The sequence below is a fragment of the Helianthus annuus genome, chromosome 13, assembly GCF_002127325.2.
Source record: "Helianthus annuus cultivar XRQ/B chromosome 13, HanXRQr2.0-SUNRISE, whole genome shotgun sequence".
NCBI classification, from domain to species: Eukaryota; Viridiplantae; Streptophyta; class Magnoliopsida; order Asterales; family Asteraceae; genus Helianthus; species Helianthus annuus.
The window spans coordinates 29527180-29553587 of record NC_035445.2 but is presented as its reverse complement, the minus strand read 5'-3'; the positions used below and the strand labels follow the sequence as shown (position 1 = coordinate 29553587).

Genomic DNA, 26408 nt, shown 5'->3' with positions numbered 1-26408 from the left:
AAAACAGAAACATACTCTGTACTTGAGGAGAACCGCTAACAACCCAAGTATTGGCTTGAATAGAAACTTCAACTGAAACAAAAAGAAAAAAAAAAAGAAGTTAAGAAATATATGTCTGGTTATCTAGAGTTGCAATTTCGACCCGCTTGCGGATGAACAGGTGATTTAATTGAGTTTTATCTCAAACGGGTCAAGCAAAAAAAGAAAGTCAAAGCAACTGTCTATTTTTTCTAATGCATAAAACCTTTTAAATCATTATTTTTACATAGATTCAGATTATTATCGTAATAATATTGTTTTTTAATCCGCTAACGTATTAATTAATTAGATATAATTTTAAAAAAACTAGACAAACACTTGTTTGTGGCCCAACCTAACCTGACCCATTGCGACCTGACTAAACATAGAGATGGAAAAAAAAAACGGTTCTAATCCGACCTGATCTGCAGTATCAAATTAGTTTGAGCTAAACTGGTTTCAATCGGACCCAAAAAATATATCTTTTTGAATACCGGTTAAACTGACCGCACCCCTTGAAAAAATTATTTGAAATATGGCCGTATTATTTTGTGTAATAGTTATATCTTGTAATATTGGTTGAAATATGGCCGTATTATTTTATGTAATACATTTTAATTACATGTGTAGTGTAATTCACTTGATCTCGTTGGGTTCATCTTGATATTTCACAAGTGAAGGGTGAAAGATGTCAATTCATGATAGTTAAGGGTTGAATTAGGAAAGTTATGGGAGAACATAAACCAAAATATAGCAACAAGATTTAGATAGATATTTTGAATCCCTAACCATTATAATTAGGAGATATACGTTTATTTATTATTTAGATTTAGATGCTTAAATTAACAGATTAATTCTATATAAATTTCTTGCATTCCAAGGAGTTATCAAGTATAAATAGGGGTCAAGTAAAGCGATTATTGCTGTAGTTTTTTTTATAGTTTTCATATTAACTAATTAAACAAAGTATCCATCTTTTTATTGTTCATACAGAAAGAAGAAGACCATGCATGATCCAATGCCAACATATGATGAAAGGCTGCAAAGCACTTTGGAAAGAATAGGTGTACACACACCACCCGGATTGGAGGAAATTGAGCACGTTTGTATTTTTAAAGATGACACAGTGATCAGCTTCTTAAACCCAAAAGGTACCGTTTTTTCATAAGATTTTCAAGATGATCGGGTCGGGTCACATGACAACATGGGTTCAAGTTAAAAGTTAAAACAAGTATATTTTTATAACTGTTTCGGGTTTTGGTCAACTTTGGTCAAAAGCGGTTTGAGGAGAACCTGGTTTGGGTGAAAAATATTCAAACCTTGTTCAAATCGATTTGGGTCGGGTTGAAACCGCGTTGGGTCATAAACTAGTACCCAAAACTGGTATACAAATTGGCGGTTTGGGCAGTTTAACCAGTATTTGAAAAAATATATTTTTTGGGTCAGGTTGGAACTAGTTTGGGTGACGAGAGAGGAACCGGTATATAAATTGGCAGTTTGGGTCGGGCTAAAACCAGTTTAACCGGTATTCAAAAAATTATAATTTTTTGGGTCGGGTTGAAACTAGTTTAGCTCAAACCAATTTGATACTGCAGATCGGGTCGGGTTAGAACCGTTTTTTTTCCATCTCTATGTTTAGTCAGGTCGCAATGGGTCAGGTTAGGTTGGGCCACAAACAAGTGTTTGTCTAGTTTTTTTTTAATTTATATCTAATTAATTAATACGTTAGCCGATTAAAAAACAATATTATTACAATAATAATGATTTAAAAGGTTTTATGCATTAGAAAAAATTGACAGTTGCTTTGACTATTTTTTTTTTGCTTGACCCGTTTGAGATAAAACTCAATTAAATCACCTGTTCATCAGCAAGCGGGTCGAAATTGCAACTCTAGATAACCAGACATGTATTTCTAAACTTCTTTTTTTTTTTCTTTTTGTTTCAGTTGAAGTTTCTATTCAAGCCAATACTTGGGTAGTTAGTGGTTCTCCTCAAGTACAGAGTATGTTTCTGTTTTGTTCATAATAATCTGTTAATATCTTGTTCATGATTTATTTAAAACTTTTTTTTTTTTTTTTTGTGATTCAGATTTGCATGATATATTGCCGGGCATTTTGAACCAGTTGGGTATGTGTAAAAATTGTCAATCTTTACACTGTTTTTGTTTTCCTGTTAAGAGTAAGATCATGATTTACGACTGATGATGTCGTACAGGGCCTGAAAATTTGGCTAACTTGGCAAAACTAGCCGAGCAGCTCCAGAAGCAGAAAATTGGCACAGATCCGGCTACAGCACACGATGATGACGATGAAGTGCCTGAACATGTGGCGGGTGAAACTTGTGAAACTGCTGCTGTCGAAGATCAGAAACCATAAGAAATTTGTTCAGCTTGGTAGGGGTATTTATGTCTTTTTCAAAACGATCAGTTATTTGCATATGAACTCTTGTTAAGTGGTTTTGGAACTTATAGCAGTTATTCTGTTAGTCAACGAAAGTCAAACAGCTTATGTACTCTTGTTGAGTGGTTTTGAAACTTATAGCGGTTATTCTGTTAGTCAACGAAAGTCAAAACCGGGAACAAGAAACTAGTAACTCATTTATTACAAAGAATGACATCCATCATACATACATTATTATCACTTAAAACACACACCACCAAACCACCCTACTATAACCCAACCAACACATCTAATTTCGTTGACTCGTTCATACACTAGTCAACTCACTGATCTACACTATGATCTCAATACACCACTTATACATCTCCTCTTGAGCAACCGGAACCGTAAGAGTCACTAATCCACTTGGACCATCGTAATTAAACTCGGTATCAACGCCATCAATAGTGCACTTAAGAGGGCATTGGGACGAATAAGCTCCGAATCTCCCACATCCCCGGACTTTTAGTGTCACAGTTGCAGTTACGGGCACATCAGTTGACTGGTCAATGTTGACTTCAGAGTTTGAAGCTAAGTTGACCTCGAAATGTTCAATCGCACCACTGCTGTTGAACATATCGAGCAATCCTATTGGTGCAACCGATATGTTTTCTGTTACATCCTGTTAAAAGTCAAACCGGTCAAACACACTTGGTTTATTTATATATTGATTTAGAGGTCCAAAGGTATAGAAGAGACTAACCTTTAGAGGACAAAAGTGGAATAGTTCATACTCTAGAACCTTGAGTGTTACGGGCAACGACACGCCTTTGGGTAACCGAATTACCTCCCCTGCGACAGTAAACGAACGTTTAATATGACGTTTACAGATAGAAGTGACAATTTCGACCCGTTTACCTATTTTGCTATAGGAAGTTTGAAACTGAGTGGTACCTGATCTTTGACAATACACAACTGTTTCACCATTCCAATCCGGGCCCGCTACTTTAGTTAGCGCGTCGACATCAGTGGATTGCACGGAACCCGTAAGAATACCAGGAGAAGCATCATGGATTCGGGTTTTCTTTTCGATTTTACACCAACCAGCCCCTTGGCAGTTAAACACACCCACCACACCAGTGCACTTATTCACATTCCAAATCTTAAGCAAGCTACATAAACATAAAAGTCAAAGTCAAAGTCAATTTTCTTAGTTGAGTTCATGGTTGCAAAAGTCGCTAGGCGCTCTCTAGTCGGTCGACCGGGGAGTTGAGAGTACTCGGTCTAGGCGGAGAGTACTCGGGGAGTACTCGGACATGTTAAATTATAAAGAAATTAATTTTTGTAGATTAAAGATATGTCAAATAACATAAATTTACTAATATATATAACAAAATATGTGAAAATAATATTCATTCCTTAATATGATAGGCATAGAAATTATGTTTTATTATTATTTAAGTCAAACTAGGCCTGAGTTGACCTACTAGATCCAATTCTGGCCAAGGTTGACCGTGTTTGACCGACTCCGAGTAACTAGGCGGAGTCGAAGAAAGTCGCCTCGGCAACCTACCTTGTAGCGACTACTCGGGGAGTACTTGGCCTTGGAAACCTTGTTTTACAACCATGGTTGAGTTTAATGAAATGATTAGCTAAAAGGTGAAAGTGGAAATACCTGACTCCATCTCTAGCTGGGTCAACAAAGAGGCAATCAAGTGTGGGCCTTCCGGGCAATTGGGCCCGAAGCACTGACCCGTCTGGGAGAACTAACTTCTTTAACAGGTCAAAGTTGTGGTTGCCGGGTTTGTCGCTGATACAAGTAATTACTATTAGTTTATGGGTTTCATGTGATTCTGTTAGTATGGTTATGAAAAAGAATAATAAAACATTATTTTGATACCTGACGTAGATCGCACATCCACCGATAGATCGCGCAGCAGCGTGATAATCTGCGGCTGGATGAAGACTCTGAAAGTATCATTTATATAAGAAAAACCAAGTTAGCTTAAATTCAATTTAACTTAATTATTTTGAGCCAGTAACAGGTTATGATCGGGTCGATAATGTTTTATCACTGATGACCCGATAAAATTAAAATAAAAATCGCTTGAAAAGGATACAAATCGAATGCGCCAAACAGTAACCTTAATTAGGTTTTGTAACCTTTTCAATGATTTTACTCATATATTTGTATCATTATTCGAATGAATATTTTTTCGTCAGTGTGACATACAAAGTATTTACAAAAAATGCAAAAAAAAATAAATAAATAAATAAAAAAGATTGACAGAAAGTGTTTTCGATCAACCCGACCCAATAACAAAACTACCCATTTGACCCGTTATCCAGCCAAACCGTTTTGGAACATTTCGACCCGCTCACGTTTAAATGGGTGGGTTAGATTCTTTTCCAAAAGCTACGGGTAAAATAAATTTGATTAAAGGAAACGGGTCAAAAGTTACCAAAAAGGTAATGCGGTAAAACATACTAAATCATGTTTATTTAAAAAAAAATTAATATCTTATTAAAATCATATAAATCTTGTAATTATATCTGTCACACTAATTATCTTTAACTAAATTTTAAATGGCGTTAAAAATACTTCCGGGTCAACCCAATTCGACCCGTACCAAAATTACCCGTTTTGACGTGTTATCTAACCCGCACTCTATCTAGCATACTTACATGGAACATATCCCAATCTGGCTGCATAAACTCCCCAAGAAACAAAGTATTATAAGCCACCGAAGAAATATGAATAGTGTGAGAAGCCGGGTCATGAGGGTAGAAATCATCAGAAGCCCGAATAATCGCAGTTTGTTTAGCACTATAAAGCCCATCAGTATTATGACACATACAAGCAATGCACCCATTATCCTTAAAATTCTTAGCAATAGAAGCTTCTAGAGCCTGAATATAGCTTCGGGTCAAAGCAACCCGGCCACCATGGCCCACCCCAAGTGTTTCTATAATATTTTGAACATCAACTTTGACTCCATCAACTCCACATGACGCAAGATATGCATGGAGTTCGTTGTAGAAGTTGTAAACTTTTCTTGGGTGAACTAGGCCCAGACCGTGGACGGATAGGCTGTCGATGACTATGTCGGGTTGGTTCCCTTTTATGCCTGGTGATTGAACCGGGTAGGCTAGTGCCGGGTCGTAAGGTTCCATACCGGCTACTGTTGGGTTTACACCACCCCAGTATCCGGCTAGAGCATGCCAAACATATACATACCTGTGGTAACCCGAGTTTAAGCAAGTGTTGTAAACTTGTAAAATTTAAATGGTTAAATAAATAAATAAAATGTACAGTTTTGGTGTGACTATGTTTTGGGCAATTAACTCTTCTATGTAAGAAAAAAAAAAAAAAAAAAAAAAAAAACTAGCGCTGCAAATGAACTAAACGTTCAGCGCGGGAAGTTAGCGTTTAATAAATGAACGGACATGAAAAAGAAATTATGTTTGTTTAGTTAAATGAACGAACATGAATAGGGGCCGCGTTTGTTCATTTATGTTCGTGAACGTTTGGTAACGTGTTCGTTTATGTTCGGTTTAAGGTATTTTCTAGGGGTGGTAATTCGTGTCTGGTGAGGTGTAGGGGTTGGTAGCACCCTACCCGAACACGTGATGTTGGGTTAATGTCGAAAAAACTCAACCTTAACCTGAACATGCATAATCCATGTCGTAATTAGGTTGGCGGGTTGAGTTTTGTAATTTTGTATTATTTTAATTCTATTTTTAAATGGGTTGGCATATCGACTAGTTTATCCACAACCCAACTAGAACACAACCCGTTTACGACCCAAACCTATTTAGACCCAATCCAAACCTGTTTATTTTATATCATGAATTGTCACCGCAAGTAATAACCTAAGATGACTCTTTTTAGTCGGCGCAGGAGAGAAAAGTTGTTCAAAAGTTACTGTCACGTCAGATGCTACGTCATATTTTTTACTTTTTAGTTTTTACGGGTTCAAATTATCTTGAAAGTTACTACTTTATGCTATTATCCTACTTACAATGGCAATAACAAGAAAACATAACAGAATGTAGAGTAGTGAACATACTTGACTTTATGTTGTTCCTTAGCTTCATCTACAACATGTTTCAAGCCCGGGGCATGATCGTCCTTTTTCTTTTGGAATTTCTGGTTTTCTTTGATTCCAGTTAATCTGTTTGCAAACCTACAAGATTTCATTTTAAAGGTGAGTATATCATAGTAACGGGCTCTCATAGTTATATACTTATATATATATATATAAAAGAAACTCATTAAATTGAGAAGATTTCTTACTGTGCTCCTTCTTGCACAACAACATTGGGGTCCTTGTTCTCGTTACCAATTTCTTGCCAACCATCATCTATAATGAGGAAGCGAGGTGGGGTCCCTCCTGACGATAAACTGCCAGAATAACCGAAAAAATGTTCATTTTGCATGTTCAAATTCTATTGTATCGAACTGATAGAAGTTATTTGAGCACTTTAAGTTAAGTTCTCATCGCATCCGGTCTAGCCATTTGCGGTGATAATTACCTCTTGAGCCCTTCTTCAACGCCCTCTGCAGTGACGTCGGTGTAGAAAGCATCCCACGTGCACCAGCCAAACCAATCGAGTAATCCCGGTAACTATTATTTCAACCAACAAAAAAATGATAGAAATAAGACAGAAATTTTATATCATTCATGAAACATCTTTAGGACAGTTTTTTTTTTTTTTACCTTTTTCTTTTCTCGGTGATGAAATGTTTGCATATGGTCCTCAACAGCCCTGTTCCACATGCAGCATATTAAGTTTAAATGTCAAGAAACAAGAAAGAGCATTTTAAAGCTTAGAAGTCAAAATCTCATTGGTTAAACAAATGCCCACGCCATTTTCGCCTTTTTAGCCCGTAACTGAGCCATGATATTCTTTTCTGATAACAGTTAATATAATAAATATATACCTAAAAGGTTGAAAATTGACGAAAAGATGTTTACGGGCCAAACCAACCTAAATTAGCCCATTTCAGTCTGAACTAAATATGACCTGTTTTAACCCAACCCGTGTGAACCGTCAACCGTCCATCTTGTAACAATGAAAGAGGCATACATCTAAGTTGGCAAGTGAACTTACTTTACAGCCTGTGTGATGACCTCAAAGGGGTTTGTTCCGGCATGCATGTAGACAAGATTGAGCCCTTGGTTGGTTTCAACTGCATGATCCCCTGTGTTAAAAAAAAAAAAAAAAACACATGTCAATAGTCAGCTTCAAGCCCTATATTATTACTTTATCTATAAATGAGATTCAAATCCAAAAGGTCAAAATTAGGGGTTGCAATATCTAACACGACCCAAAACGCAACACGAATATTTAACCCATTTAATAAACTGGTCATGATTGGGTTGACATGCTTAACTAAACGGGCCATGCTCAGGTTGCCCTGTTTAACCCGTTTAGTTAAACAGGTCGACCCACCAACCTGTATAATTTACCAAGTCGACGTGCTTACCCTTTTAACCCATTTTTAAAACCCACCAACCTAATTAAACCATTTACAACTTGATCACTACCCGTCTACTTGTCAACCCATTTGACACATTTAGATTAACACGCTAAATGGATCGTGTCTGGGTTACATGATTTTAAGTGTGCCCAGGTTACAGTTTGATGTTTTTGACACAAACAAATATATAGGTCATGCGGTCCGCTAACTCGACACTAATTACGCCACTACTCAATATTATACAAAACAAAAGTTTCATGACCAAAAACTTTATCAGGTTAATGTACTAACCACTCTCAAGGCAAATCTCTAATTCATTCTTGTCATTTCCCTGAAGAACAGCCCGAAACTGGCCTTCAAGAAGAGGAAGGAATACGGTATAGATCACCGGACTATTATCATTGCTATCTTTGCTCTCCACAAGCATGAATTGAGTCTCTAGAGGAATGTCTTTCCCACATGTTCCCATTCTCTGTGTCATCCACCATAGCTTGAACCGAAAACAACACATGAATCGGAGATCCCTGTTACAAACGAACATATTCGTTTAGGCACAAAAATTCATTAGTGAATAGCATAAAGAACTATTTCAACCATAACCATGTTGTTTGGATTGCTTTATTTAAACAACTTATGTTTATGTTTGCAGAAGCACATAATCAGCTTATTGTAAACAACTTATTAATTGTGGACGGTAATATAGTAACATAACCCGTTTATTAAACGGGAAAACCAAAATACGACTTGTTTAATTAACAGAGTTAAACCAAACACCACTCATATAACAAACAGGTTGACCCGTCAGCCCGTTTAAGTTTTGAGAGTTTTTTTTAGAAAGTTCATATATATTTAGATTAAAAGGCACCAACTACAGAAACAACTCATTTAAGTGGAGTCATTGGGTATTTTATTTGTTACTAAATTCCAAGTCACTTGGTATCATTCGCAACTGGTCTTTAAACAGGTCAACTGGTAACACGATACAAGCATGGCACAATTTGGGTCTTTAAACAGCTTGTCTGAGCAAGAGTGGATGTCAATAACACGAATAAATACATGGGCCGTTTGGGTTCACTTATTCAACGTGAAATTGTTCAACGCGCCAACCTGACACGACTGACACCCATATTTCAACCTATTGGTAAACTTGTAATTTTGAATCAACAAGAATAATCAATTTAAAAAATGCAATCTCACACTCCTTATTGAAAACAACTCAAGGCCGGCTCAAGGGGAGTGAAATAAAGCAAGCGCTCTGGGCCTCCACTTCCCTAGGGTCTCAAATTCTAGAAAAAACATATTAATATAGGTTATATGAATCATATGATATATAGCTTTTTTTTTTTTTTTTTTTTTTTTTTTACGGAAACGGCCCCAATTTTATTATCCGTTTTGGGTCTATAATATTTTGAACCGGCCCTGAAACAACTTATATCAGTATCACCCTAAACTAAGCAAATAACCTAAACACTTTTTCTCATCCAAAGACTCAAAACTACTAACATGCTTTTAAAAACATAATAAGCTAAACACCCTCTAAACATATGCATTTTATATAATATTGAATGAACATGATAAATAAACTAGAAAAGTAGTCTGAACTTACTCTAAGATTCCGACAGGGAAGACATGAAGACTTTTTCTACTTGTTGATGATGCACCAATGAATGCACCAGTCACAAGTCCTGAGCCTGTTCCGGGAGTCAACACGATGTTTTCGGGTACTCCTTTAAGGATAGTTTTCCCATGGACCACAAGATTGCCATCATCAATGGAGATCTTTGGAGTAATTGTCATCTTTGAAACTACATAAATGATGAAACACCATAAGTACATGTCAACTGAGAAGGGTATGTATGTATGTAAGCAAATTTAAACAAAACACTTGGCTAAACAAATTCTGTCAACAGGGGAGATTATAATGTACTAAACAGGTTGTGTCCATTCGTTAGTGGGTCGACCCCGAAAATCATGTCAGGCACGTGAACATGAACGCGGCACAAATATTGCATGTCGACCCGAACACAACACGGCCGTTTTTTACATACTAATATAAAGTTAAAATTTACAAAAAATAAAATAAAAGTATAAATGTGTATAAAAGGATTATGTTTTTTTCTTATTCAGCATTAGAATTCTCATTAAAATGCCAAAACAACAAATTACAAGCAAATGACAGGTAAACGGGCATCAAGCTGCTCGCAACCCCCTTTTGAATTGCAAAACCGATCCTACTAAAGGCGAATCGACTCTTAGGGATCGAGACTATTCACGACCCGCTGGACTCTGTTTAGGACATAAAAATATTAAAAGTTGAATTTTCTTTTGGTTATAAGTTTTGACATAAAAATACACTAACATTTTAAGTTATAACATAAAAATACATTAAAAAAAACAAAAATAAAAGGATTCTACAAGAAAATGATCAACCCCATTTAGTTTCGTATCGCGACATAAATTCTCATCCCTTAATATTTAAATATTAAAAATAAAAAATGTGAGCGTATTTCTTAACTTGTACCACCCGATAGCTAAACTATTTTGACAAATTTTCAAGATCTCAATAATATTAAAGTTAAAGAACTCCGTCAAAGGTATAAAATAAGTTTTCAAGATCTCAATAATTGCTTCCACGAAAACGATAAACAATTATTATATAGAAATAAAAAAACAAGAAAAAGACAGATACGTTTCAAGTGTCATTTGTCTTTTTCTTTTCCTTCACTCTTTTGGTAATATGAAACGGAAAGCCGAAAAAAATATATTGAGACCTAGTACCTGCATCGTATACCGATAGATTCAGTAGGTATTTTTACCCCATTTTTTAGAAATTCAATATCGGTATTTTCGGTACACGATACTATATAGAGATGACCATTTTTATAACCAAACCGGTACCGTACCAATATATTCAGTACCCTTTTCAAGAAATTCAATATTGGTATTTTCAGTAGTGGCCAAACCCCTTCAAAGTTCACCTTAAAAAAATCCCAAAAAAAAAACCAACCTAAATCAATTCGCCATATAGAACGACCTAGAAAACATTCTAATCAAATTCCTGATCAGATACTATTCGAAAACGTTACTCCTCACATTTCTCTTCATATCGCTCTCCAAAATAAAATTTTAAGACATCAAATAAATTACAAAACGAATCAAACTCGAGCTTAAAAAACTACTAACGAGTCAAGCCCTAGCTTTAGAAATAGACTGCCTCCTAAGTTAAGCGAGCTCGGCTTGGATCATTTACACCCCTTCCTATTTTTTCATAAATAAAATGACAATTCGAATTGATTAAGCTCACCTTTCTTTTAATCAGTGGCGAAGCTTGAGATTTTCCAACCGGGAATCGAAAACGTATATACCAAAAAATTTCTATAAAACCAGGGGTCCAAAACGTAATAAATCTCCTGATCAAATGTTAATCAAAAACGTTTAAACTCACCTTGTGTTTATCAACACTCTCCGAACAGCAGTTGATTTCGATGTAACCTTCTCGCAATTTCTGATCGAAAGAAATGCGAGTTTTGATCTTGAGATTTTGGAGGAAGGAAGTAGCAACGAGAATACTACTCGATGGAAGATATTTAAACTTGAAAAGCAAAAGAGGGCATGAGGGGGGTTTATATACATGTGAAATGAACGAGATGGTGGTGGTATCTTCGAATAAGATCATGGCACGTGTCCTACACAATTTCATGATTGTACATGACACTTTTACCCTTTTTTATGATCTGAAAAGGAAATTTCGAAATGATAACCATGTGAACCTGTAACACTTTCCCAACAATTTGTAACTTGTAGGAAATCGACGTATATTTATACGATAGCAAAGGTCTAGACACTTAGAGCTGTTCATGAGCCGAGCCAAGCAAGGGCAAGCTCGGGCTCGGCTCGATTATAAACCGAGCTGATTCGGCTTGGCTCGGATTTGAAACCGAGTTGAAAATTTAAGCTCGGGCTTGACTTGGTTTTAAATCGAGCTGGCTCGATTCAGCTTGGTTTGCCTCGATTTTAAAAATAAAAATTAGAGTAAACTGCAATTTTACACCCTGTGGTTAGAGGTGATTGGCACATTTACCCTCTCTAAGGAAATAATTGCAATTTTACCCTCCACTGTTTGCTGTTATGTTGCAACCTTACCCCCCTGCCTCAAATTTGTTGACTAATCTGTTGACTACCACCTGAAATGACTATAATGCCCTTTCATATTACCCCCCTGTATTTTGTGCACTCTGTGATATTACCCCCTGCCACCACTTGCCACCGCCATTCACCACTACAACCACCACTGCCACCTCCAGCCACCACCACCACCTTCCTTCTGCCGACAAGCTCACATAAACTAAAAAATATATAATCATTCACAATCAAAATCAAATCTTTAACAAAACCCAACACCAAATTCATCAAAAACGTTAAACATCACTAAAAAATTTATAAAACTTTGATTAGTAAGACTATGCATATCCATTTGAAACATAACAACAAACAACATGATTATACCTATGGCAACGGCGATGCCCATTGTTAACAACGGTAACCGGAGACGATCATACAGGTGCGTTTGTTTGATTATATTTCTGATTCCGGTGCGATTTGATTTCTTCCTCCCTCGTGTTCAGAATTAACAGGCGTCGAAACCATAACCATCGACCAGCCCAATCGGGCGACGAGCACTAACGAAAGAGTACATGTGCGTTTGTTTTATTGTGTTTCTTATTCGTTTTGCTTAAGTTTTTGATTTCCTTTGATTTGTGTTTATAGTGTTTAATTTGAAGATTGGATTCGATCAGATCACAAAAGCTTCATTGATCCATCCAATAGTCTGATGATAACAGATGTAGTCGAATCATTCTGTTTTACAAATCCAGATCACCAATAAAAATCTAATCAAATCATAGATAAATATAAAAGAAAGCATACATTTATTTTATTCGAGTGATATTGATGGAACTCTGTCCTAATTCATATACTGCCGGTATCGTTTGCGGTCCCCGGAGTTGCAGGTTTCCGGCGACGGTTTGCACTCTGTGGTTCCCTCGGACTCGGAACTGTGGTTGTGGTGGTGAATGGCGGTGGCAGTGGTGGCTGTGGTGGTGGCTGGAGGTGGCAGTGGTAGTTGTGGTGGTGGCTGGAGGTGGCTGTGGTGGCAGTCGTTGGAGAAAATGACCGGAGTTGCAGGTTTCCGGTGACGGAAGTAGTGGTGGTGTTATGTATGAAAGGGATATTAAGTTGTGGTGGTGGCTGGAAGTGGCAGTGGTGGTTGTGGTGGTGAATGGCGGTGGCAGTGGTAGTGGTGGCAGGGGGTAATATCACAGGAGTGCACAAAACACGGGGGGGGTAATATGAAAGGGCATTATAGTCATTTCAGGTGGTAGTCAACAGATTAGTCAACAAATTTGAGGCCGGGGGGTAAGGTTGCAACATAACAACAAACAGTGGGGGGTAAAATTGCAATTATTTCCTTAGAGGGGGTAAGGGTGCCAATCACCCCTAACCACAGGGTGTAAAATTGCAGTTTACTCTAAAAATTAATACATAACTCTCAAAATTCAGTATTTTAAAATATTATTCAATATTTCAAAAGAACATAATTAAAATAAGTTCAACCTAATACATTACAAGCCAAAATCACGTTCAACAACGCAAAATAAGTTTTATATTTCAAGTAAATACAACATTTGTTCATTAGCACGGCAATCAATCTTTAAATATGTCATAGATATTAAACTACAAGCCTAAATACATGTAAATAATAATCACATTTTTGTAATATATTATATGTATATAAAAATAAAATATATAATAAGTAAATAATTCGAGCTAAGCCGAGTCGAGCTACCAAGCGAGCCAAACCGAGCCAATTTGGCTCGTCACGAGCCGAGCTGGGCTCACTTTCAAACCAAGTCGAGTCGGCTCGACTCACTTTCAAACCGAGCCATATCGAGCGAGCTTTTTAGAGCTAAATCCGAGCGAGCTTCAAGTAAGCTCCAAAACGCGAGCTTTTTGGACAGTTCTATAGACACTTAGAATCACTTTGGTAAATGAATCATCCTTCAGACAGAAGAACAAATGGTGGTGACATGGCCCACCCTCTTAGAAGGAGACACACAACTCGAAAAACCCCTCTAGCTCAATCAGGAATAAAATTTGTCTCAGATAAAACTCCAAACCCATTACCTCTCGTTTAAAAAGTAATTGGGCTAGCCAACCACTCAACCAAAAGGGTTGACGGTTATCTCTGCACATTACTATCCTATGTTTGTACCCATGGCATTATAGCCTAGTGGTATTTTGGGGGTGGGATAAGGCTTATGACCATTAGGTCATGGGTTCGACTCCCACAAAGGGGGTTTTCCCAGATTTATTGGGTTTCCTCCTGAATTGGTGTATAGGCATTATTGCCTAGTGGAGATGGATATGATCGGGTTCTGCTGGTGGCACGATGATACTCCAGTGGTCCGTCAGTGATCCAAATTTGCCGTTCAAAAAAAAAAAAGAAAACTATCCTATGTTTGTGTATAATTTATACAAGTATTTTTAGATGACTATGTTATGTTTGTGTATAATTACATAAGTATTTAAGGATATTGGATTTAAATAACCCCAAGTTTCATCATTTGGTCAATAATACTCTCAAATTATGAATTGTACCACGCCACTCCAAATTTTAAGGTTATTTTCCTTTGACACTCCCAAATGTTTGTTGGCATGTCACCTGATGTGTCACTTGATAATAACGTGGCATCTGATGTCAGCTAACTGGGTTAGGGTTTAGTTTGTTTGGGAGTGACATAAGAAAATAAATTGAAAGTTGAGAGTGTTGTGGTACAATCCAAAGTTGAGAGTGTTATTGGTCAGTTGGTGAAAATTAAGATTATTTAATCCATATCGAGTAAAATGTCATTTTCGGCCCCGGGGTTTGGCTAGTTTTGCGACATTCATCCAAATGTTTGTTTTTCCGCATCTTGATCCAAAAGGTTTGAAATATTGTCATTTTCATCATGGTCCTTAACTCTGTCCAACTTTCTTCGTTAAGTCAGGGGTATTTCCGGCCTTTTTGTTAACTTAAAGGATAATTCGGTATTTTCACTTTATGTACAAGCATATAACATAATTTATATAAAGTGTAAAAGACCAAATTACCCTTTAAGTTAATAAAAAGACGAAAATACACCTGACTTAACGCAGAGAAAAACGGATAGAGTTAACGAACTGAATGAAATGATAAGATTTCAAACATTTTGGATTCAGATACGAGAAAACAAACATTTAGACGAAAGTCGTAAAACTGGTCAAATCTCAGGGATGAGATGGAAGGAGATGACAATTCTAAAATATAACTTTTTAAACATAAATTATATGAATAATGATTTTACACGTTTCTAGATAAAAACTTATGTCTACTTTTAAGAAACAAACAATGTAAACGGTATCATGAGACTGAACAATATCACAAGAACCCAATTCCCGAAGCTTCAAGTGTGACCTTACAAAATCGAGAAACGTATTCATGACAATTCTGTCGGAGATATTATTGTCTACAGACGCCCGTATGGACCTCAACAACATTGTCCATTCTTGTAACGCCACGTCAGCATTGCATGGCATCGAATTGTCAAACTTGCTGCTATCAGACATGTGGATCTTCTTTTTGTGTCGCTATGGATATAGTTGTACAATCTAGGAAATAAAATAAAATAAAATATAAAAAAGCTTTTTAAAAATCAAGAAAATGAATATTTAAATGTATGCCCTGTTTGTCATAAGACGTGTTTGGATTCCTTTGGGGAGCATGCAGTTCACTGTAGAGAGCTCCTGGGGTTCAAATACCGACACGATTTGGTTAGGGATGTCTTTTTTGACATATTCAGATGCATTGGTATTTCTGCTAAGAAAGAGGCTCCCGTTAATTTCTTAGCAGACCCGTTGGAAGGGAGATCTACCCTTCGACCAGCTGACATTCTGGTCTTTGGATGGATAGGAGGAAAACATGCCAGTATGGATCTAACAGGGGTTTCCCCGCTTGTGGGCCTAGGGGGTAGCGCATTTACGGTGGGTCGGGCTGCTTTAAAGGCTGCTTCGGGTAAAGTGACCAAACATGAGAAAGCGTGCCTTGACAACCAACACGTGTTTATCCCATTTGCTTTTGATACTTTTGGTTTGCTGGCGCCAGAGGCTGTGAAACTACTTAGTCGAGTTCAAAGGGTCATGCATAGTAATGTTATGACCCCGAGATCTATGAATGTAGTTTTTAAAAGACTTAGTTTTGCTATTCAAAAAGGGGTAGCGGCGCAGCTTGTTGTCCATTTACCGACTATCTCGATGTAAATTCATAATACATTAATAAAAAGAAGATTGTCGTTAAAAAAATGTAACTTTTAGTTTTATATAAAAAAAAGATCTTTAAGACAAGGCTTTTTCTATACATACCCCTATAATTTTATTTTCACATCTCTAGTGTATACGGATCGTATAACTTTATATGACCCGTATAGAATGTTTTTGCATAGAAATAAATATAGTTAAATGTTTTTTTTTTGTTTCACGTATATGGGTCGTATAACATTATACGAGTCGTATACAATTGTATACGAGCAATATAATGTTATACGGCCAAATGTGTTTATTTTTGTGAGGTTTTGGGTTTTTAAGCTGTATACGAGCCGTATAATGTTATACGACCCGTATAAATATTTTTTTTTAGTAAAACCGAACAACCATTTAATAAGTTTTAGTAATTCTTTAGATAGCGTTTTTAGTATCTGGAGTTTGTTAGGTGGCGACGCCGGTGGATTGTGAGAGTACTGAGAGTATGATTGCTGAAGGTTTTCAGTATCTGGAGTTTGTTGGTCACATATTCGTGGGTAGTTTGGAACGATGTTCGAATAGAGATCATAGCCAACCTAAATCCACGAATTCCTGCGTCTTGTATTTATCAACGATGTTCTGATATAAAGTTATACTTTCCTTATAAAAGTTTTCCCAACTCGTTACCGATGTATGCCGTGTGGGTTGTCGCTAGAACCCTGCTGTCACACCCAGTCATAGGCGGAAGCACGAGGTGTGATCATGATTGATTCTCATTGCATATGAATTAGCAAACATACTATATGATTAAAATAAACTCAAGCCATTCATAAGTTTCAAACACAAACATGAGTTAATAATAGTGTTTACATCACTTCAAAATAAACTAAGTTTTTAAAAGTCAATAACATAGTTCAAGTTTTAAAAGATCAAGGTTTGTTCCTCATATCACCGCAAGGAGGCGGGATATAACGAACAACCCAACAAAAATGGCACAGAGTTACGACGCTTGACATCTTGAAAGCAAGGTTCCCGCAAAGATTCCACTAATTTTCTGAAATACATGTACGTTTGAAAAAACGTCAACAAAGTTGGTGAATTCATGTAGATATTTTGTATTAAATTGCGTATTTGTTAAATGTGAGATGTATTTGTATAAATAGCGGTATGTAAACGTAAATGAATCTGTTGATCATTAATGTTTCGCGAGGACATTAATATGTGTGACGACATAGGAAGCAATCCAAACCTTGACGATTTTTGTGCCGATTACCCTTCGACTGTGACACAAAAGCACTCTTCTGTGTGGGTCAATGTGGACCAAGAGTGGGGCTCGTCAAAACCCAATAGATCTACCCCTTCCGTTCCTCGATCTAAACTTATATTAATGGTGGTTAAGTACAACCCTATTCACACATGATCTAGTTGTTTCATTCCCTTCGTCTAGTGTAACAACTCTCCTTAAAATTAATAATTAGAGTGATAATTAGTCAATAAGGAAACCCTAATTGAGACACCCAAGTAATTTCGCACTAACCCTAAAATTTTCGGAACAATTGGAATCAGGATCAGGGCCCCTAAAACTCAGGGGGGGGTTAAACCCTAATCGATATTATCCTTATTATTCGTTGTCTAAGTTGAATTTAACAAAATTGTCAACTCACCCAAGCTACTGGACACGAAACCTACCCTACCCTAAATTGGAATCCCAGGCGATACGCGGGAGGTTCCCCGAATTCTGCCGCGACACGCGGGAGATGCCAATTTTCAGTATAAATAGAGGGCCTTGGGACTTGAATCTCGGAGTTGAAACGACGTAAAATCGTTGTCTGTACGTCGAGTTAAGGTCGTTTTACTACAAATAAACACACACTAATATCGAATCACTGCCGCGGAACAGGGTAATTACTCGATCGCTATTACGATTCATTTTCAGAGATCAATATATCCAAAGAATGTTTAAGTGCCGCCCACATTAGGGTTATACTTTGTCATTTGTCGTTAATTCGATGAATGAGTTTAAGTATCGCACTTTGTCGTTCATTGTGAGAATTTGATCTCGTGAGTTATCGTAACTGTTGTATTGATCACTAACCCTGTTTTGTGTGCATTATTGTTGAAATTAGGTTAACAGGGCTAAATCATATTCTATCCATATTAAATCTGCAATGTGAGTCATTCTCTCTTTTTATCAACTGTTTTACAATACTCCAAATTATTTTCAGAACTGTAATTACAGTGATTAAGTTGATGTAATCACCAAATTACAGCCAGTATGTGGGGTATTGTGCACATTACTACAATTTAAATCATTTTAGGTGGGCGAACCTAATTTAATTGATTTACGTCATTCATTGGGGCAGCCAATGGTGATATGACCACTGTCACAGATCCGGTCGAGTGACAAATACTGTGGGTAGTTGGTTGATATCAGAAACATGCGTAAAAGATCTTAACACTGTGAATTATAATAAATGTGTCTTTTCAGTAAAATGAATGATTCACTCAGTATTTCCCGCTGACAAAACCTTTTTCAAACATGTTTCAGGTGATCTACTGTAAATCAGGAAAAGTGCTGAGGAGCATTTCAAGCTTAAAATAGTGGCTTAGTATAAAATAGAGAAATATGTTTTGAAATAAGAATTTATCATTAAAACTTATGTATTGTAAATTATCGGGGTTTTATCCCGAATTGTAAAATAAAAATAATCGGGAAAAGTTTTAGCTTTACAACGATCCTGATGTTAAAAATTCCGCTACTAAAATCACATAAATAAATATCACGGGATTTCTGTCCCGCGGCTCCTGAAACGGGTCAAACCGGGTCGGGGGCCGTGACAGAAATAAGGTGGTATCAGAGCCACTGAGTTAAGCTATTTAAGTATTTAACAGATACTTAATTTTTCCTGATTACTGTTATGTGATTATGTGTTTTTAATTGACTATTTGTTAGTTACAGTATGGGTAAGCAAAAGTTACAAGATATCTATCTTAAATTAGATAGGTCAGTCTACGAAGAGGGAAGTTCATCCAAAACTAAATTTTCAAAGCTCCCTACAATTCCTGAAGAAGGAATATTTGTGCGAAAGGCACAATATGAGAATCCACTTTCTCCTAGAAAAAGGAGTATGATTATTAAGAAAAGTAAAGAGCAAATCCGAGAAAAGAGGATTAAAAAGGAAACGCAGGAGTTAATCAATAAATCACCTTGGGAAGATAAGCTAGATGAGAAATGGTCAAATTTATATATGCTAGCCACTGTAGCAGAACATGCAGATCTTTAAATACCCTAAGTCTAGTAATAACACTTCTCAGTAAATAAATAAATAAATCTGAGTGTGTTCTTTTCTGTCATTTGTACAAATAGTGTGCAATAAAACTTCGATGTTCATTTGTTAAACTTTGTTCCAAAGTTTTAACTTAGTATTTTTGTGCATTTTGCATATATGCTACATAGCATGAGCGAGATATCTGAAGCTTTTCAGAACCTCAATCTGTACCCGGTGAATATAGAAGTTTCCCAAGAGTTTACTGGATACTTTGCTGATGTGGACCAACCTGTAGAATTCCATACTCCACCCATTGACAAAGCCAAAACGAAAGAAAAAGAAGAATTATGTATGGGGTAGTCGTATTCGTAGGAAAAAGCCAGTTCCAAAACTTCCTAAAATAAACAACCCTTTAGAAAAAGGAAAAGAAATTGTAATTAAGGAGAGTTCTAAACAGCAAGAGATGGAAACTGAAGTTAAGAAAGATTCTAGGCAAATGGAAATACAGTTTGAGGAATATTATAAAGAAATAGAAATGGAAGTAGGACAAGGTTCTAGACCAACTCAGATAGAAATCGGAGAGAGCTCCAATCAAAACCAAAACCAGGGAATAACTTTTCAGAATAAAATAGATTTTCTATTGGCAAACTGTGAAACTATTCAGCCTGTCAATACAAATGTTTTTACCTATCCTAGTGAAAATCCACTCCCTATGAATTTTGCACCAGCAATCCCAGACCCAATAGTCCACGCCCAACCTGTAGAAATGGAAGAATGGTGGACAAATGATTGGCAATTTCAAAATATTGTCAACGACCCTTATTCCTTCCTTCCGCAATTCGACCCAGAACCCCTACCTAATCCACCAATGAGCACTGAGAATGTGGCTGAACTTCGCCATTTCGGTGAAGAGTTGATGGATGCAGGAAATAGAATCAGGGAGATAGGGGGACAAATTGCCTGGAAGTATGACGAAAGGGAACTTCATTTTTAGGATGACAAGTGACGAGGGATAGGAGGATGGTAAAACTATAGTTGTATAATAGTAAGAAGTAATAGTGAAACCAGTTGTAACATAGCAAATAAAACGTTGTAAAATATTGGTGTGTATTGATGCATACTATACCAATATAAAATGGAATCAAGAAATCGATAGTTTTAACTTTACGTGCCTTATGAATTGTCTGATTGTTCGTGTATAATTTGCTAATTATCAAATACTAATAAAAAATTATTATATATTATCAGATGGCAAATAGTGGTAATGAACCAGTAAATGAGGTTAATCAGTCGGAGCAACATCCAGGAGATCAATATATGACTAGACAAGATATTGAAAATATTGTTGCTCAAGGGATAGCCAATGCTATTCCAGCATTTGTTGCTGCTGTAAAAAGTCCAATCGAACCGCAACATATTATTCCTAGTAAACGTACTTCTGAAGATAACTTTAGTAATAGTATAAATGGGGGCAATAATCATGACAATGAATCTCAGCACACGCCGCTCCCTAAGAAACAGAAAGCTGCAACACCTGGTTGCACTTTCAAAGAATTTCTTGCTTGTAAACCCACTGAATTTGCAGGCAATGAAGGGGCAACTGCATCGCTGCGTTGGTTAGAAAAAACCGAAGCAGTGATTGCAATAAGCAAGTGTGCCAAAGATGATCAAGTCATGTACGCTTCAAATCTGTTTAAAGAAGGAGCACTCGAATGGTGGAACACTGTGTTACAAGCTAAAGGAAGAAATAGGGCTTATGCTATGACTTGGGAAGAATTCAAGAATCTGATAGAAAGAAAATTCTGTCCTGAGTATGAAAAGGAACAAATGGCAAATAAGTTCCTAACTCATCGGATGTTAGGTGTGGATTGTCGTGGTTATACTTCGACATTCTTCGAATATGCTAGAGTGGTACCTAACCTGGCTTCGCCAGAACCGGTACTCATTTCTCGCTATATTTGGGGATTAATTAGCGAAATTCGAAATATCGTTAAGGCTGCGAGACCTCGCACTATTGATGATGCAGTAGAATTAGCTAACACCCTAACTGATGAACTGATACGCACAAGGGATGAAGATAGGAAAAAGGAACTAGCTCAGAAAATTACCCAAGGATTTAGGATGGGTAATAGTAGTAATTTCAAGAAGAAAGGAACAGGGCAATCTTCAACTGTGCCGTTCTGCAAAATTTGCAGGAAGAACCATTTTGGAAAATGTAATAGAATTTGCAATTTTTGCAAGACAACAGGACATCGTGAAGAAAACTGTAGGAAGAGATCCATAATTTGTTACAATTGTGGAGAAGCCGGACATTTCAAAACAGAATGTCCTAAGTTAGTCAAACCCGTAGACAACAAACCCAAAGCGACCGAAGGAGCTACTAAGAAGAATGCCAGAGCATTCCAGCTAACTACTCAAGAAGCAGAGCTCATTCCGGATGTCATAGCCGGTACGTTCTTAGTTCACAACATTTATGCAAAAGTATTATTTGACTCTGGTGCAAACCAAAGTTTTATAAATACTTCATTCTGTCAAGCTCTTAAGTTACCTTTAACTACTGTTAGGCAGATTTTTACAGTCGAAACTGCAGATGGGAATTCAGTCAAAATCAATCAGGTTTTGCAAAAAGTAGAAATAGAACTCTTAGGTCATAAATTTACTGCAAACCTATTACCTATGAAATTAGCTGAGTTCGATGTTGTGTTAGGAATGGATTGGTTAATAGCCAACCATGCTCAAATCATTTGTGATAGAAACTCTATAGAAATTCAAACACCTACTGGAGAGGTAATTAAGATTTCAGGAGATAAACCTCGGAAGCCACTGAAGTTCATATCAGTAATGAAAGTTGCTAATTATGAACGGAAACAGGGAATAGTATATATGATTTCAGTAATCATTTGTACTAAAGGAAAAGAACTTAAGGAAATCCCTGTAGTCTCAGAATACCCAGATGTATTTCCAGAAGATTTACCTGGATTACCACCAGATAGGGAAGTAGAATTTAGGATTCATCTAATTCCAGGAACTACACCGATAGCCAAGGCACCTTATCGATTAGCTCCTACCGAAATGTTAGAATTGAAAAAGCAATTAGATGAATTACTAAGCAAAGGATTTATACAACCTAGTTCATCCCCTTGGGGTGCACCAGTGTTGTTTGTGAAGAAGAAAGATGGATCACTGAGAATGTGTATCGATTATAGAGAACTGAATAAGGTTACAATTAAAAATCGATACCCATTACCTAGGATTGATGATCTTTTCGATCAATTACAAGGCGCTAAATATTTTTCTAAGATAGACTTGCGCTCCGGATATCATCAATTAAAGGTTCAAGAGGAAGACATACCTAAAACTGCTTTTAGAACTAGGTATGGACATTATGAGTTTACAGTCATGCCCTTTGGATTAACTAATGCACCTGCAACATTTATGGGCATGATGAACAGGATCTGTAAACCATATTTGGATAAATTTGTAATTGTTTTCATAGATGATATACTTATTTATTCAAAAAGTCAGATCGAACATTGCCAGCACTTGCATGCACTCTTAACTTTGTTAAGAAAAGAAAAGTTGTACGCTAAATTCTCAAAATGTGAATTTTGGCTACAAGAAGTGCAATTCTTAGGACACATGGTGAATCACGAAGGTATTCACGTAGATCCTGCTAAGATAGAAGCAATTACCAATTGGAAAGTTCCGCAAACTGCAATGGAAATTAGAAGTTTTATAGGATTAGCTGGATATTATAGACGGTTTATTAAGGATTTTTCCAAAATAGCTGTACCATTAACTAAGCTAACCTGTAAAGCCACTAAGTTTGAGTGGGGACATAAACAAGAAGAAGCCTTCAGAATTCTAAAGCAGAAATTAACCAATGCTCCAATCTTAGCCTTACCAGAAGGAACAGAAGATTTTGAGGTATATTGTGATGCTTCAAAATTAGGATACGGATGTGTGTTGATGCAACGCAAAAAGGTAATTGCGTATGCTTCCAGACAATTGAAGAAGCACGAGGAAAACTATACGACTCATGATTTAGAATTAGGAGCTATAGTTTTTGCCCTTAAGATATGGAGACATTATCTGTATGGAAGTAAGTTTACTGTTTATACAGATCATAAGAGTTTAAGGTATATATTTGGGCAAAAAGAGTTAAACATGAGGCAAAGAAGATGGATGGAAATCCTGAGTGATTACGACTGTGATATTCAATATCACGAAGGAAAGGCAAACGTAGTCGCAGACGCCTTAAGTCGTAAGTATCATGAGAAGCAAAGGCGAGTCCGTGCTCTTAGAATAAATCTACAAGTAGATTTAATAGAACAATTGAAGGAAATTCAGGAAACGGCAATCAAGAACGATGCTGAAGGAATGAAAGGTTACCTAAAAGAATTGGAACAAGGAAATGATGGAATTTGGAAATTCCACAAAAGCAGAAGTTGGGTACCTAAACAGGGAAATTTAAGGTCAAAGATTTTAGACGAAGCTCATAAATCTAGGTATACTGTACATCCAGGAAACAATAAGATGTACCAAGATTTAAGAAAGAATTTTTGGTGGATAGGAATGAAAAAGGATATAGCCGAATACGTATCTAAGTGTTTAACTTGTTTACAAGTTAAAGCCGAACATCAGAAACCCTCAGGCTTACTACAACAGTTAGAAATGCCTGTATGGAAATGGGAACTCATAACAATGGACTTTGTTACTAAGTTACCCAAGACCAGAAAAGGTAATGATGCCATTTGGGTAATCGTGGACCGATTAACCAAATCAGCTCATTTTCTACCAATGAAGGAAACCTTTAGTATGGAAAGGTTAGCCAAGTTGTACGTAGATGAAATAGTATCCTTACATGGAGTTCCACTCTCCATTGTATCGGATAGAGATAGTCGTTTCACTTCCCGTTTCTGGACAAGTTTCCAAGAATCAATGGGAACCCGACTCAATTTAAGTATTGCATATCATCCACAGACCGACGGACAAAGTGAAAGGACGATCCAAACTCTAGAAGATATGCTCCGAGCATGTGTAATTGACTTTGGAGGTAATTGGGATAATCATTTACCATTAATCGAATTCTCCTATAACAATAGTTATCACTCAAGTATCGAGGCCGCTCCATTCGAAGCACTGTATGGACGCAAGTGCAGAACTCCCGTATGTTGGGCAGAAATAGGAGAAAGTCAATTATCAGGTCCAGAAATCGTGCAAGAAACCACAGACAAGATAACACAAATCAAGGAAAGATTGAAAACAGCCAGAGATCGCCAGAAGAGCTATGCAGACAATCGTCGCAAGCCACTCGAATTCCAGATAGGAGATAAAGTACTATTAAAAGTATCTCCTTGGAAAGGAGTAGTACGATTCGGTAAGAAAGGAAAACTGAGTCCAAGATATGTTGGACCATTCCCAGTGATTCAACGAATCGGACCAGTTGCTTATCGTTTACAACTACCAGAAGAACTAGCTGGAGTACATGATGTATTTCATATATCCAATCTCAAGAAGTGTCTATCAGACGAATCCCTGGTAGTACCTCTTCAAGATGTGGAGGTAAATGAAAAGCTGAAATTCATAGAGAAACCCTTACAAATAGAAGATAAGAAAATCAAGTTTCTCAAACACAAACGACTCGTACTGGTGAAAGTCAAATGGAATTCAAAGAGAGGACCGGAATACACTTGGGAACTGGAATCAGAAATGAAGCGCAAGTACCCTCATCTGTTTCAATGAATCTCGAGGACGAGATTTTTCCTAAGGTGGGGAGGATGTAACAACTCTCCTTAAAATTAATAATTAGAGTGATAATTAGCCAATAAGGAAACCCTAATTGAGACACCCAAGTAATTTCGCAGTAACCCTAAAATTTTCGGAACAATTGGAATCAGGATCAGGGCCCCTAAAACTCGGGGGGGTTAAACCCTAATCGATATTATCCTTATTATTCGTTGTCTAAGTTGAATTTAACAAAACTGTCAACTCACCCAAGCTACTGGACACGAAACCTACCCTACCCTAAATTGGAATCCCAGGCGATACGCGGGAGGTTCTCCGAATTTTGCCGCGACACGCGGGAGATGCCAATTTTCAGTATAAATAGAGGGCCTTGGGACTTGAATCTGGGAGTTGAAACGACGTAAAATCGTTGTCTGTACGTCGAGTTAAGGTCGTTTTACTACAAATAAACACACACTAATATCGAATCACTGCCGCGGAACAGGGTAATTACTCGATCGCTATTACGATTCATTTTCCGAGATCAATATATCCAAAGAATGTTTAAGTGCCGCCCACATTAGGGTTATACTTTGTCGTTTGTCGTTAATTCGATGAATGAGTTTAAGTATCGCACTTTGTCGTTCATTGTGAGAATTTGATCTCGTGAGTTATCGTAACTGCTGTATTGATCACTAACCCTGTTTTGTGTGTATTATTGTTGAAATTAGGTTAACAGGGCTAAATCATATTCTATCCATATTAAATCTGCAATGTGAGTCATTCTCTCTTTTTATCAACTGTTTTACAATACTCCAAATTATTTTCAGAATTGTAATTACAGTGATTAAGTTGATGTAATCACCAAATTACAGCCAGTATGTGGGGTATTGTGCACATTACTACAATTTAAATCATTTTAGGTGGGCGAACCTAATTTAATTGATTTACGTCATTCATTGGGGCAGCCAATGGTGATATGACCACTGTCACAGATCCGGTCGAGTGACAAATACTGTAGGTAGTTGGTTGATATCAGAAACATGCGTAAAAGATCTTAACACTGTGAATTATAATAAATGTGTCTTTTCAGTAAAATGAATGATTCACTCAGTATTTCCCGCTGACAAAACCTTTTTCAAACATGTTTCAGGTGATCTACTGTAAATCAGGAAAAGTGCTGAGGAGCATTTCAAGCTTAAAATAGTGGCTCAGTAT

The 26408-nt window shown here is 36.9% G+C and overlaps 2 protein-coding genes across 3 annotated transcripts; one reads left to right on the top strand and one right to left on the bottom strand.

Annotated features, from left to right (window-relative positions):
- The first annotated feature begins 825 nt into the window (after positions 1-825).
- On the top strand, positions 826-2572 carry LOC110897594 (nascent polypeptide-associated complex subunit beta). Its single transcript, XM_022144362.2, has 4 exons — positions 826-1169; positions 1964-2020; positions 2107-2145; positions 2233-2572. Exons 1-4 carry the CDS (start codon positions 1025-1027, stop codon positions 2391-2393), a joined length of 402 nt encoding a protein of 133 aa, XP_022000054.1. The 5' UTR covers positions 826-1024; the 3' UTR covers positions 2394-2572.
- A 22-nt stretch (positions 2573-2594) lies between these two features.
- Positions 2595-11483, bottom strand: LOC110897593 (probable galactinol--sucrose galactosyltransferase 2). 2 transcript variants are annotated; one of them, XM_022144360.2, is made up of 14 exons: positions 11327-11483; positions 9488-9686; positions 8173-8405; positions 7512-7602; positions 7118-7166; positions 6933-7024; positions 6694-6801; positions 6467-6583; positions 5082-5634; positions 4297-4364; positions 4072-4206; positions 3351-3568; positions 3160-3248; positions 2595-3078 (listed from the first exon to the last, which is right to left on the bottom strand). In XM_022144360.2, the coding sequence occupies exons 2-14, from the start codon at positions 9676-9678 to the stop codon at positions 2749-2751; spliced, it is 2274 nt and encodes a 757-aa protein (XP_022000052.1). In that variant the 5' UTR covers positions 9679-9686; positions 11327-11483; the 3' UTR covers positions 2595-2748. The 2 variants fall into 2 exon arrangements, with proteins under 2 accessions (XP_022000052.1, XP_035837767.1); XM_035981874.1 differs by lacking the exon at positions 11327-11483 and adding an exon at positions 11186-11256.
- Positions 11484-26408: the final 14925 nt, after the last annotated feature.